Genomic DNA, 12,565 nt, shown 5'->3' with positions numbered 1-12,565 from the left:
GTTGTATATACAGTATAAGGTTGGGGCAGAAGTGGGGGGGAGAGGGTGTGTGCGGTAAAACTTACATTCTTTTAATTAGTGTATGTGGGGGGGGAGTGCATCAGTGTCACTTGGGTAGGTTCTCTTTCTATTCATTTATTATTTTTCCTTGTACTCACGACCTGGAAAAAAGAGACAATGCACATACTTTTGTAACCTAAGAAAATCTTTTAACAAAAAATATTTTGAAAGAAAGAAAGAAAGCAGGAAAAAGAAAGCCCAAGGAACTTTCTTCCATGAAAATATGAGCAGGTTAGAGCAGATCCATCTTGTGGCACACAGACGACACGTGCTGACCTGGCCTCTCCATCCAGCCCGCGGGGGATCCCTTTTTTTCTTTCAGGTTTCACCCGTGGCTGGGCAGCCCCCAGCAGCCCCAACCAACTAATCAATGGGGCAGCTGGGCAGCTCCTAGCCCTCCCGCCCCCCCTCCGGACCCCAGTGCCTTGGCTCCTCCCACTTCATTCATCTCATCCGTGGTTGCCTGTTGGCGCCTGTTTGGGTTTCCTCGCCTGCAGCCAATAGCGGTGAATGTTGCTCAGCAGCCAGAGCCACAGCCGCCTGCTTCTGTTGGGGCGAAGGGAGGATTCTGGCGTCTCCTTCCTCAGCAGTCGGGCGGGAGTAGCCAACTCCGGAGGTGGGGAAAAGCATCCCTCACCCAAGCAGGGCAGCCCGCTGAAGAGAGGCCGGCTGTGGCGCCCCGCGGTCCGTGCACGCTGGCCTGGAGTGACGCGAAGGCGGGAGAGAGCGGTTACCTCAGGGCTTGTGGCTCTGCAAGAAGCAGGTATTGAGGAGGAGGTGGCGCGCGCGGTGGGCTCGGGGCTGAGGCGGCCGCCCTGGGCGCGCGCTGACGTGGGCTAGGCGGGAGTGGAGTCCGCGCGCCCAGGAGCGGGAAGGAAAGAGGGGCAGGAGCGGGCTCCTCGCCGTCGTCGTCCAAGGTTTGGGCTGGGCTGGCTGCTGGGGAAACGGCCCTCGTGCAGGCAGGTCGTTGTTCTCCTCCCTCTCCACCCCGTAACGTGTGAAGGGAGAGCTCTCCTGCAGAAACTTGAAGGGGGTTCGTGTTCCTCCACTTCTTCCCGGTGGGATCTTCCTGCAGGATAAGAGGAGGCACCTGGGTTCTTTCTGTTGTCTGAGGATGTCGCGCTGCTGCAACGTGTGTTTCGGAGGGCTTCTCAGTTGCGCGGGCATTGCTGAGGGCATCCCTCGCCAGAGTTCAGAGCACGGCGTCTTAATTGAAATTATAATTTGGAAAACCAAATAAATAAATTTTAAAATAAAACAAGAGCACGGCGTCCTCGCTCTTTAAAGCTGCCTCCTTAAGGCGGCTGCCCAAACACCCTTTCCTTGAAACAACGAAGAGGTGGGATGGGAGGAGGAGGAGGAGGAGGAGGGGTGGTGCTGGTAAATGCTTCACGCGTTATTGTGGTCTGGGATGTATGTGGTCTATGAAAACTTATGCCCAGCGATAGGCATAATCTTCTACTGCATATCCGTTTTTGAAGTTCAAGGATAAGTGCTCTTCCTTCTGCAGTCAAAACAGCAGCCCCTGCACGTAAGAGGGAAGCACCAGCAAACCTGGGAGAATTGCAAAGTTGGCAGAAATGTTTTGGGGTGGGGGGAAACTTTAAGGTGAGAACCCCGGGAACAACTTTATTATTATGAAAATCTTTCCATGAGGCATCCCAAAGCCATTTACCATTCAATGAGGATTGAATATGCTTGGTTGGATCCTACCTGCTATACCTATAAAGCGCATTTTCCTCTCAAGGAATTCTGGGCACTGTAGTTTACCCCTTGGCAAATTTTCCCAGTATCCCTTAAATTACAGTGCGCAGAATTCTTTGCAGAAAAATGTGTTTTCATTGTGTAGTTTGCACACCATTAAAGGATTAGGAAGAAAGGTGTGTGTGTTCCCTGTGTCATGAAAATGGGTTCAGTTCCTCCCCCCCTCTTTTTTTGGCATTTATTTCCAGGGAGTTGGTGAGACATTTCTGAGGATGTTCCTGCTTGGCTCAAAGCTCCTGTTGCTGGCTGTCCTTTTTGGGGTGGCCCACGCAGCTCCTGCTTCAGATGGAGATGAGCAGCCTGAAGAAGTACTACTAAACTTTCCCAAGGATGAAGCTAGTCTGAATGAAATGTTCCGAGAGGTAGAAGAGCTGATGGAGGACACACAGTACAAGTTGAGGAATGCAGTCCAAGAGGTGAGACTTGCTGTCCAGATCGATTACTACAGCTGTGGATGAGAAATGGGCAGAAGGTTAACCTAAATACTAAGCAGAGTGACTTCTTTTTTTTAACATACAAAACAGAACTAGTTTGTTTGAAATATTTGCTTGAAAACCCACAGCTGGGTTGATCAGGACAATGAGAGTGTGGCAAAACATGGGAGGAACTGTGTTCAGAGTTCCCTAAATGGTGGATTGGTGGATTTTTGCTTGTTTGTCAGGAATTGGACCAATCTGTTCAGGCTATGCATTGAGATAGTACGGGTTCTCTTCCTGAGCTACTTGTCTGGATAATGAGCATGCAAACCATTGGGGATATGGAAACAGGCTTTGAGCTATGTCCACCTTTCAGTATTGCTGCGCCAACAGTTCATTTATTTCACTTGCATCCTCTCTGTTCAAGGCATCTGTGAGTGATGGAGGAGTTCTTGCTGAAGGACATTAAAAATATCTGCAGGCAGCATAGCTTCAAAGAATCTTACAGTAACTGGGTCTCCTAGTGTAACACTTTTCAACAGAAGTAGTAGATGCCAGAGCCAAAAGAGGGGGTGGGGGAAAGAATGTGAGAGAACAGGGCACTTAATCACAATTCTAAAATGCATGCACCATGAGAACTGCAGATACCGTACGAATAAGTTATTCATTGTTCACATGAATCCAGGTGCAGAGCTTGGAAGAAGCAGGCTTTAGGCATCCATTCCTGTCATCTACAAATATCTGCTTTCACTTTGCACAGAGGAGAGTACATTAGCTGCTGTTCCTGTTCCTCTTTTCTTTCTCTGAAGTTGCATATGTTTCTTCTGGCCAATAATGCTAGGGTGGGAGTGTAGTTTGACCTTGTTCCCTAGCCTCATTAAACATTTTGATAATGTGAGGGATTTGCTGCAGTTAGTTGTCTGGGGTGCTTTCACACTACTACTACATAGCTCGATATGTGGCTCCTGCCCCTGCTAATTTCATGATGGATAAAATCAGCAAATGTGGATGGCTGATCTGCTTTTGAAGCAATGCTGGCAGGCTTATTACATTTCACATGCATTTTTACATTTACCGTCCAGTTCTGGATACTTCTAAGTATGCTTTCTTCTGCATATATGGTTTAGTAACCTTCCAGACCCAGAGGCATCTTCCACCATCGTCATTATATATAGCAGGAAATGGCCATAGCTTTCCTGAGTGGCGTAAAAGACACTAAGGAACCATTGAATGTGATATGGAAGATTCATATGAACAGGTTACATTGGCAATAGTAGCACTATATCCCATTCTCATCCCATGGGCGGGGGAGAATTATGCAAGGGAGGAATTTTGCTCAGTGCTTTTTTAAACTGATAGTTATGTCCTACAGGGCATGTTCTCCCTACAGGAAACAAAGATTTTTGGGAGGAAATAGATAGCTACAGTCCTGAGTATAGTTACTAGTGAGTAAGCCTTGTTGAGCATAGGACCACGCCCTCATATGTGTGCCTTCCAGTAGACCCTCAAAGTTGCTTATGTGTTTACAAGTATTTTAAATGCTTGCCTAAGTTTTATAATAACCCAGCTAGCTCATCTGAGCCTCGTTTAGATTCAGGTGGAGATATTAGTTTGTATGCTTAGATTACATTTCTTAAAAAATAAACAATTGGTTGAGTATTCTTTTAAGACTTTAGGAATAAATGGAGCTTAGCTGCAAACTCAAATGAACTTATACATGACCTGAAGGGAAACATAGAAATGGCTGCTTGGAACCTATCTAGTCTTGAGTATGATATGACCCACCTCCATATTATTGCTCCAGAAACCTTACCTTTTTGCAGTGAGAGTCCTAACTTTACAACCCTGGAATTAAGTCCTGCTTGAATTAAATGGGGCTAGCTCCCAGGTAAGTGGGGCTAGGATTGTACCCTGATTACATTGAGACTGACTTCTGAGTAAATGTGAAGAGGATTGGGCTGAAAATAAAATATAATCTGTCTCCGTAATGAGGCAGAGGAGTTTGCTTCCAGGATGAAAGAATGGGGTTGATTGGTGTTGGTGGCCATTTTATCTTGGGACAATATATTGATTGAGTTATACAGCAAGGAAATGGTCAGTTCACAAATGACATGGGATTAGTTTCACTTTTTACCAGTGATGTTTGCACTAGTTCAACTTCCTATGTTTGTTTACATTTATGCAACAATATTTCACATGCAATTTATGGTATAAGCTAAGGAACAGGAGAGCATACTTTTCCAGTGACAAAATGAGTGCTAGCGCTGGTTGCGTGTAGTAACCCTGCAACAGAAACACTTCCCTAAATGAAAGAAGGCATTGCTTGATTTTGTGTTTTCTGCATCTTCCCCCAACAAATGTGTTAAATCTGTGCATTTGTTGTACTGGAAATTGGCCGGAACGGATGTTATTGAATACTTGCTTTATGTCCCTGCTAATTGTCCACTGTTTATGATTCCTGGTTTGGGAACCTTTCCCCATCCTGTACACTGTTGCACAGAAATAATTCTTCTGTTGAGAGATTATCATAATGTCTGTTTCTCCAGATTTAGCCTGCTCTCCTCCCTTTATCCTGCTGCTTCACAGCATTTTTTATTTGCTACAAACTGCATGCCCACCCATCAGTTCAATTGTTTATAACTTGGCTTCTAACAATACAAGCTTGTTCAGAGGAAACAAGTATCCAAAGTTGCATTTGAAAATGTCAGTTTCTCAAGAGTTACAGTAAAAGCTTTTTAACGGGGTTGTGTATGCATGATGTATTTTTCTTCACCTTTAACACTGGCAACAATCCAAAGAAGTGAGGGTGGGTGCTGAGGAACATAAATCTTAAAAGTAGCTTGTGTTTGAGGAGGGGACAGAAAAGAGGGTGAAAGTCTTACTGTCTGAACTTGAAGATTTTATTTTTTTGGCCAGCAGTTGTTGTTGTTTTTAAGATATGTTTGCAACTTCTTTGTGAAAAAGCTAATGGTCTCTGTCTTGTGGGGCTCCAGTAGTTAAATTTCAGTGGTTTTAATGGAGCAGCAGGAGGGAGAGAACAAGGTTTCTGTTTGTATAGTTGAGAGTAATCCAGCTGTTTCAAATTTGTTTTCCTGAGAGACTGAAATGAATATGGTTGCACTTTTCTTCATCCTGAATTTTAATAGCTTACTCTTGCATGGTTGCATTTCCTCCTCTGAAAACTCTAGATTGGAAGATAAACACCACACCCCCAATTTCCCTTCTTTCTTTCTTTCTTTCTTCCTTCCTTCCTTCCTTCCTTCCTTCCTTCCTTCCTTCCTTATACATCCATTGCTTATTTGAGCCCAGGTTTGGCCTAGAATCTGTGTCAAGTTCAGGCTTGGGATATGTGAAATGATGAATGCTTTTAACTTTATTCAGGTTCCTTGTCTCTCTGGGTAGATGGGAACAGCTCATAGTTCTGTGTCTGGGATTAGGCAAAAATCTTTCTTATCAAAAGAAATTATGTCCAGGCAAGGCTGACCCTTGGCACTTAATTTTGTATATCAAGCACTGAGTACATAGCAGAAAAAATTGTTTTGTAAAGGTCATGGTACCTATAAACTGCCTCTACCTTCTGCTTCTAGCTCTCTTAAAACATTCTTCACTGACAGTGGTGAGATATCAGTGTTGCCTTGTTTTCTGTTATTGGCACCCTCCAGCACTTTGAACTAAATGACAATGTAATCAGTGGGCTTGCCTTCCAGAAATGTGTTGACAACTGAAGCACTGGTTACAGCTTTTCCCTTTGCTGCAGGAATCTGGGAAATCATTGTCCTCCTCCTACTCTTTCATGTTTCATAGGATAAGGGAGAACAATAATGGTCCTTCTCTAAGTAAAAACTTTTATCTCCTTCCTAACACATACATTTAAGAGGGCTCTTGTTAACATGTGAATGATTATATTGATATAAATTTAAATCTGACTACTATATTTGGTTTTAAAGTTCTGCCTTTGTAACACTTCTGGGTCCATTCTTGAAAAAGCTATAGGTTTCTATGCTTCTTAACTTTCTGTTGATATAGTGTGTGTGTGTGTGTGTGTGTGTGTATGAGAACCAGGAAAGGAAATGGAAGGAAGTCAGGAGGTTAAAGAGAGCTTCTGAAAAGATGTTTTTTGTTTTCGTTCTTATATTCCATGTTGTATATTTTGTATTTCTCGTTCTCTTTTTTTTGATGGAAAACAATTGTTGAATTTGAAATTGTAAAACCAAGAAAAATCTACCGTATTTACACACAAAAAAGACAGTCTGATTAGACAGTTTCTAATTACATTTGGCCTTGGACTTAATCCCAATCTCAGTTTAATTGCTGAATTGCTAGTTCATGCAAGTTATAACCCCATACTTTAGTTACTGGATAGCTGTGTCAGTTTGCTTTGAAATGAGACCAGCTGTCCAAATAAGAGCCTAAAAATAGGTTTGCACATTGTGAGTAAATAATGCCTTTCTTTAAAATGAGTAATGAAACAAACCCATATTGAAAATAATTGCTCCGCAATAAAATATAAAAATTTGTTGTTGTTGGGTGCCAATCCATTCATTATCAGTAAAATAAATCAATGACACTAACAAGGCCACATTAAAATATTAAGGCAGGCCATAAATAAAGTCAGCCCACAAGCCAAAAGCCTTGATAACAGAAAGTCAAAGAGACTAAGCAGACCTCTCCATAGAGGAAGCCCCGCTGCTTGGGTTCAGTTATTGAGAAGGCCCTTTCCTCATTCTGCTGCCAAATTTATTTATATCCCATCCTATACAGATGCTTACATGCCACACAGGGCAACTGACAACAAAACCAGCCACAATACATAATATATATGTGCCTCGAATACTGGAGGGACTGAGAGAAGGACCACTCCAGAAAATAACAAACTCCAGGCAGGTTCATATGAGAGAATATGGTCTTTTAAAGTAATCCGATTCTAAGCTATAGATCGATTTGTAGGCAAGATGGCCAACACTGTGAATTGTGCTCCTAAACACATTGGAAGTCAGTGAAGGCAGTTATAACACGGGAGTCACACGCTTCCGATAGCTGAGGTTTCTGAACAGTTTTCAAAGGGAGACCCATATTTAGCATTTTGTAGTAAAATGTAAGAAGATGATCTGACAAATCTAGTAATGGGTATAATTGGCACACCAGTTTCAATTTATGCAGAATAATTCCTGGTTACCACCGGGACCTGCATATCCAGGCTTAGAGATGGATTCAGGAGGATACCCAGACTCTGTTTCTGAGTCTTCAAGGGAAGTGCAATCGCATGCAATACAGTCTGAGCCTTTGTTTCCTGATCTTCTGTTCTACTGACCAATAATGCTTCTGTTTTGTCTGGGTTAAAGCTATAGTTTGTCCATCCATATCTGAATCGTTATTAAATCCAGATACCTGCAGATCTTCAGTAGCTTCTGTGGATTCATTAAAAGACTTTTGTATCACAATGAGCATCTGATTCAAAATTAATTCTGGCTTTCCATCTATTGTATAGCTGGAGGTATCTTGGAGTGTTGTGTTAGCTAATTTGTGCAAGGTGTTAAAGCTTAAGACATGCACAGGGAGCAAAAGGAGGGTACCCGAGAGAGAGTACTAGAAAGTAACTGTCTTGGTCCAGAGGGTTTGGGAGCTTATTTTAGAATAGGATGGTGAGTAGATTACATCATTTGTATTCCTTACAAAGCTTTGCTGGCACTCTTAAGTGATTTGACTGTGGATGGCAGTCTCTGCTGGCTCTGTCCTTTTGTGTTTGTTTCCATTTTTCAATTGTTTTAATCCTATTTTGCTTATGTCACCAGGAAACTTATTTTATGGGAAGACTGAAAATGTAATAATAATTACAGAAACTGGTATATTAACAGCCCTTTGCAATGATCTGTCAGATAGGTTGTTAGTAGAACAGAGCACTAAAATTATTCTTATGTCAAAGATGTGTCTTCTGCTGTGTGACAAACTACACCTTTAATTCAAAGATGTGTCTTACAGCAGATGAAACAGAAATGATTTTGTTGCCTGCACTTAATATATTCTGGATGTGATTAGGCCCCTGCTAAATACTTTTCTTTACAATGTGTGAACTCCCATTTCAGTGGAAAACAGACCTCTAGGAAGAGTTTCCTGTAATGTAGGAACAGCTAAGTATCATTCCACATATGCCAGAATTTCCATCATATGATCCTTCAGTGTATTAGGTTTACACAGTAAGAACACTTTTCCTTTTTCCATAACACTATAGCTTGGTTTTGGATATTTCAGCACACAAGAATGTAAGTGATAGTAGTTAATGGAAAGGAGAGTTGGTAAGGAATATAAACAATGTCCACCCAAGTCTACAATTCTGATTTATAACACATCACATGCTTTCCCTAAAGTTGAACATGTGACATACATTGTTAAAATTGCTGCAACCCTGAACAGAGTCTGTGTCCTTTGTGCTGAAGAACTGAGCAGTGTACTTATGCACATGGGAAGATGGGAGTGTTTATTCATGAGTATAGTTTGGCTCTTATTTGGAAAATAAGAGCCAACCCAGTTAGCCCATTCTGCTAGCTGAAGCCAGAGCAAGGAATCCCACTATCATAACAGGGCTTTCCCCCTCTCCACCTGTGTACCTCCTCCCCCAAAACTGCTCTGGATGGTCTTGTAAATCTTCAGAACTGCACACGGTAGAAGGAGAAGGGCTTTCACTCCATTGGGCAAACAGGAACCAGTTGCACTGATGGAATGGTCTCCTTAGTAGTATGTTGAATTCCATCCTTAATCTGTTCAGTAATAATCTGTGCTGCCAATAAACTCTTATGGATTGGCATACTGTTTGTGTTAAGACCTGATACCTGGTTATGTGAACATCTCCTTGCCCTGAATTCTGGACCCTTGCAATAGGTTAAACTGGTCCTAATCTATCACCATGAGTACACTGACAGCGGAATAAGAGGACATGGCTAATCTGTTTATTCATGAAGTGGGAATGAATATTGAATTTCTCACACTTCTAATCTTACCTGTGGTTCCTACCACAAATAATATAAAAAGCTTGTTCACAAGTCCCAACTCCTGTTTTTGAATAGACCCAAGTGGAGCCTCCTGAGAGTGATCTGTGATTGCAACAGGGGTAGCATGTCCTGTTTTGCCACTTGAGGCTGCCACCACCATACCTGCTCCTGCCACTACCTTGCGCCCTGTTGCATACACTGCTGGCGGAGAAGTGCCACCACCATCAGCACCAATTTCAGGCAAGATTGCAGTGATCTGGGGTGATATCCTGTGCAATTTTGGTCAAGATTTTGCCAAAAACATGTGCCACTGGTGGAGGCAGCAGGACAGGCAGGGTACCCATGGGGATGCCACCTGAGGTACTTCTGCCAGCTGAGGCAGCACCTCACCCTGCCTAATGACTGGGCTGGTTCTAGATTACAATATGGGTGGGTGGTGAAGTTGACTTGAGAATGCATTTAGCCATCTGCTCTAGCCTGATTATAGGTTTGCCTTCTGTTTGCTCAAAGCAAACATAACACAGTTTCTTAGTTCCATAGTTCTAATATGTTAGGACAGTTCAAACATCTATCTTGGGAAGTACAGGAATAGGCAAATAATTGAAGAGGAGGGGTGGATTACTCTCTTCCCTTAACAAGTGATAACAAAAGCACAGCAAACTGACTTCTCCGTCAAACAAAATAGTAGCAAACAAAGGAAAAGAGAACTTTCAGTGCAGTAGTCTTTACAATCTCTTATCAGTGAACTAATTCTGTTTGTCTCTCTTTCCTTTTCTTTCCCATGAATGGGTGTGTCTGTCTTTTTCCTTCTCTGGAAAAAAATTGTCACATGAACATTTTTATAAATTGCAGCATTTCTAGGTTTGGCTGGACAGGAGAAGTATTACGTTACATTTTATATCTGTATACCACACACTCTAGCACACATCAAATACCCAAATGGGACTAGATAACTTTGTGTTTACAGTAAGCCCTCAACTTGTGCAGGGGTTATGTTCCTAAAGCCATGTATAATTCATACTTAATTTTCTAATTCCAAAGGCTACACAGTAGGTTATGTTTAAATCTGCAATGGATTCCTATTGGTGGCACAATTCGGTTGCTTAACTGCCTGGAGGCGGTTGGAGGATGGATGGCGGTTAACAGATTGAGGTTGAATCCTGACAAGACTGTTTTTGGGGGACAGAGGGCAGGCAGGTGGGGGGAACTCCCTGGTCATGAATGCGGTAACTGTGCCCCTGAAGGACCAGGTGCGCAGCCTGGGAGTCATTTTGGACTCACAGCTGTCCATGGAGGCACAGGTCAATTCTGTGTCCAGGACAGCTGTCTACCAGCTCCACCTGGTATGCCAGCTGAGACCCTACCTGCCTGCAGACTGTCTTGCCGAAGTGGTGCATGCTCTGGTTACCTCCCACTTGGACCACTACAATGCGCTCTATGTGGGGATACCTTTGAAGGTGACCTGGAAACTAAAACTAAAGCAGAATGTAGCAGCTAGACTGGTGAATGGGAGTGGCTGCCTGGACCATATAACACTGGTCGTAAAGTATCTTCACTGGCTCCCAGTGAGCACAATTCAAGTGTTGGTGCTGACCTTTAAAGCCCTAAATGGCCTCGGTCCAGTATACCTGAAGGAACATCTCCTCCCCCATCATTCAGCCCAGATACTGAGGTCCTTCTCCTCGGGTCTTCTGCTGGTTCCCTCACTGTAAGAAGCGACATTACAGGGAACCAGGCAGAGAGCCTTCTTGGTAGTGGCGCCCACCCTGTGGGACACCCTCCCTTCAAGTGTCAAGGAAATAAACAACTATCTGACTTTCAGAAGACATCTGAAGGCATCCCTGTATCGGGACATGTTTAATGTTTGATGTTTTTGCATGTTTTGATATATGCTGTGAGCCGCCCACCTGTAGTATTAGCCAGTGGTGGCTGGTGGTATGGAGGACAAGGCAGCCAATCATATGCAGAGTCAGAGTCAGGGATAACAAGAAGCAGAGCTATTGGTAGTTGAAGTCCTGCAAGGCTGCAGTCCTGTGCATGCTGACATGAAAGTAAGCCCCACAGGACTTACCTCAGAGTAGAATGCATAGGGTTTTGTTAATCATCACAATATAATTAGTCATTACACGCAGGAATAATACATCATTCCTATGAAAAAGGCAGCAAACATTGTCTTTAGGAAAGAAATTATTTTGCAATGCTCAGTTCTAGTCTGGTGCATGTTTACTTAGAATCTAGCCCTGCTGAATGCAGTAGGTCTTGCTCCCAGTGTTTAGATTGTTATTAGCACATTTTCTCCACACAGGGTTCTTGTGCTTTTAAAGCTGCAAGGGAGGCAGATGTACAGGTGTAGCTTTTCCTAGAATGAAGATTCAGCAAACTTGACAGCCTGTTCCAGCCATCAAAATGAACCACCATGTTTAAACAGTCAGAGATTAGTTGCAAAACTCTTTCAGGGCATGCAAACCTGTCAGACCCAGAAGCTAGCTAGCTTAAGACCCACAGTGTGTGACAACCAGATAAGTAAACAAGAAATCTCTCAGCCCCCAGCCCTGCATTTCAGGTCCATTTCAGGGCATGCAACGACCAGAAGACTACTTGGTTTGCTCTGAAGGCAAATAAAATTACAGCAGTGTGGGGAGCACTGATGCTGCTGGCCTGGTTTGGACATGGCTGCTGCTGTCAATGGTCAGCATTCTGAGAGTAACTCTTGGGAGTCAGTTGTCAGTGCTTGAAGCTAATTGATTGTTCAAGTTAGTACTCACAGTCCTTGGAACTGATTGTCTGTGGCTGTCTGTCATGGATATTATTTTTGCAAATAACTGTGTCCTTGCCCTCTTTGAAGGCTATTTTTTTAGTGGGAGTTACTTTGTTTTCTGGAGAGTTATGGGATCGGGGCCAGGTCACATTGATGTAGGCAGAATGTAGAGTCTCCAATAATATACATAATTTGTTGAGTGGTGCCTATAATTAATAATTGCTTTAGATGCTTTCTAGTATTTATTACTTGTTTTGATCATGATTTTGCTAGATGGAGGCAGAGGAAGAAGGTTCTAAAAGGATAGAAGTTGACTTTGAGAAGCTACCTGCCAACTACCACAATGAATCGGACACAGATACAAAAGTTGGAAATAAAACCATACATAGTCACCAAGAAATTAATAAGGTAAAGAGCTGCGTTTTGTCTGTAATTTATATTGTCTGTGCCATGGTAACAATTGGATTTCTATGATACCTTTTGCACTGTACTGCCCCTGGAAGGCTGGTTGAAAGTTTACAGCCACTGGCAGAATCATGCTGCCCATGTGCTAACAATATAGTAAAGTAACTTTTGTCCAT

At 42.9% G+C, this 12,565-nt stretch overlaps 1 protein-coding gene across 4 annotated transcripts in view; it reads left to right on the top strand.

Annotated features, from left to right (window-relative positions):
• The first annotated feature begins 373 nt into the window (after positions 1–373).
• The window catches only part of DKK3 (dickkopf WNT signaling pathway inhibitor 3), a 28,372-nt gene continuing 16,180 nt past the window's right edge, over positions 374–12,565 (top strand). Inside the window, exons 1-3 of one of the 4 annotated variants that reach the window (XM_083599873.1) lie at positions 374–823; positions 2,013–2,240; positions 12,258–12,392. In XM_083599873.1, the coding sequence (XP_083455999.1) occupies positions 2,037–2,240; positions 12,258–12,392 (339 nt within the window). In that variant the 5' untranslated portion in view covers positions 374–823; positions 2,013–2,036. Of the gene's footprint in view, positions 1,094–2,012; positions 2,241–12,257; positions 12,393–12,565 lie in introns of all 4 variants that reach the window. The other 3 variants (XM_083599874.1, XM_083599875.1, XM_083599876.1) reach the window with 3 other exon arrangements.

The sequence above is a fragment of the Podarcis filfolensis genome (genome assembly GCF_964270895.1).
Source record: "Podarcis filfolensis genome assembly, chromosome: 1".
Taxonomy (NCBI): domain Eukaryota; kingdom Metazoa; phylum Chordata; class Lepidosauria; order Squamata; family Lacertidae; genus Podarcis; species Podarcis filfolensis.
Note: the sequence above shows the minus strand (reverse complement) of the source record. Positions and strands in the feature narration are given on the sequence as shown.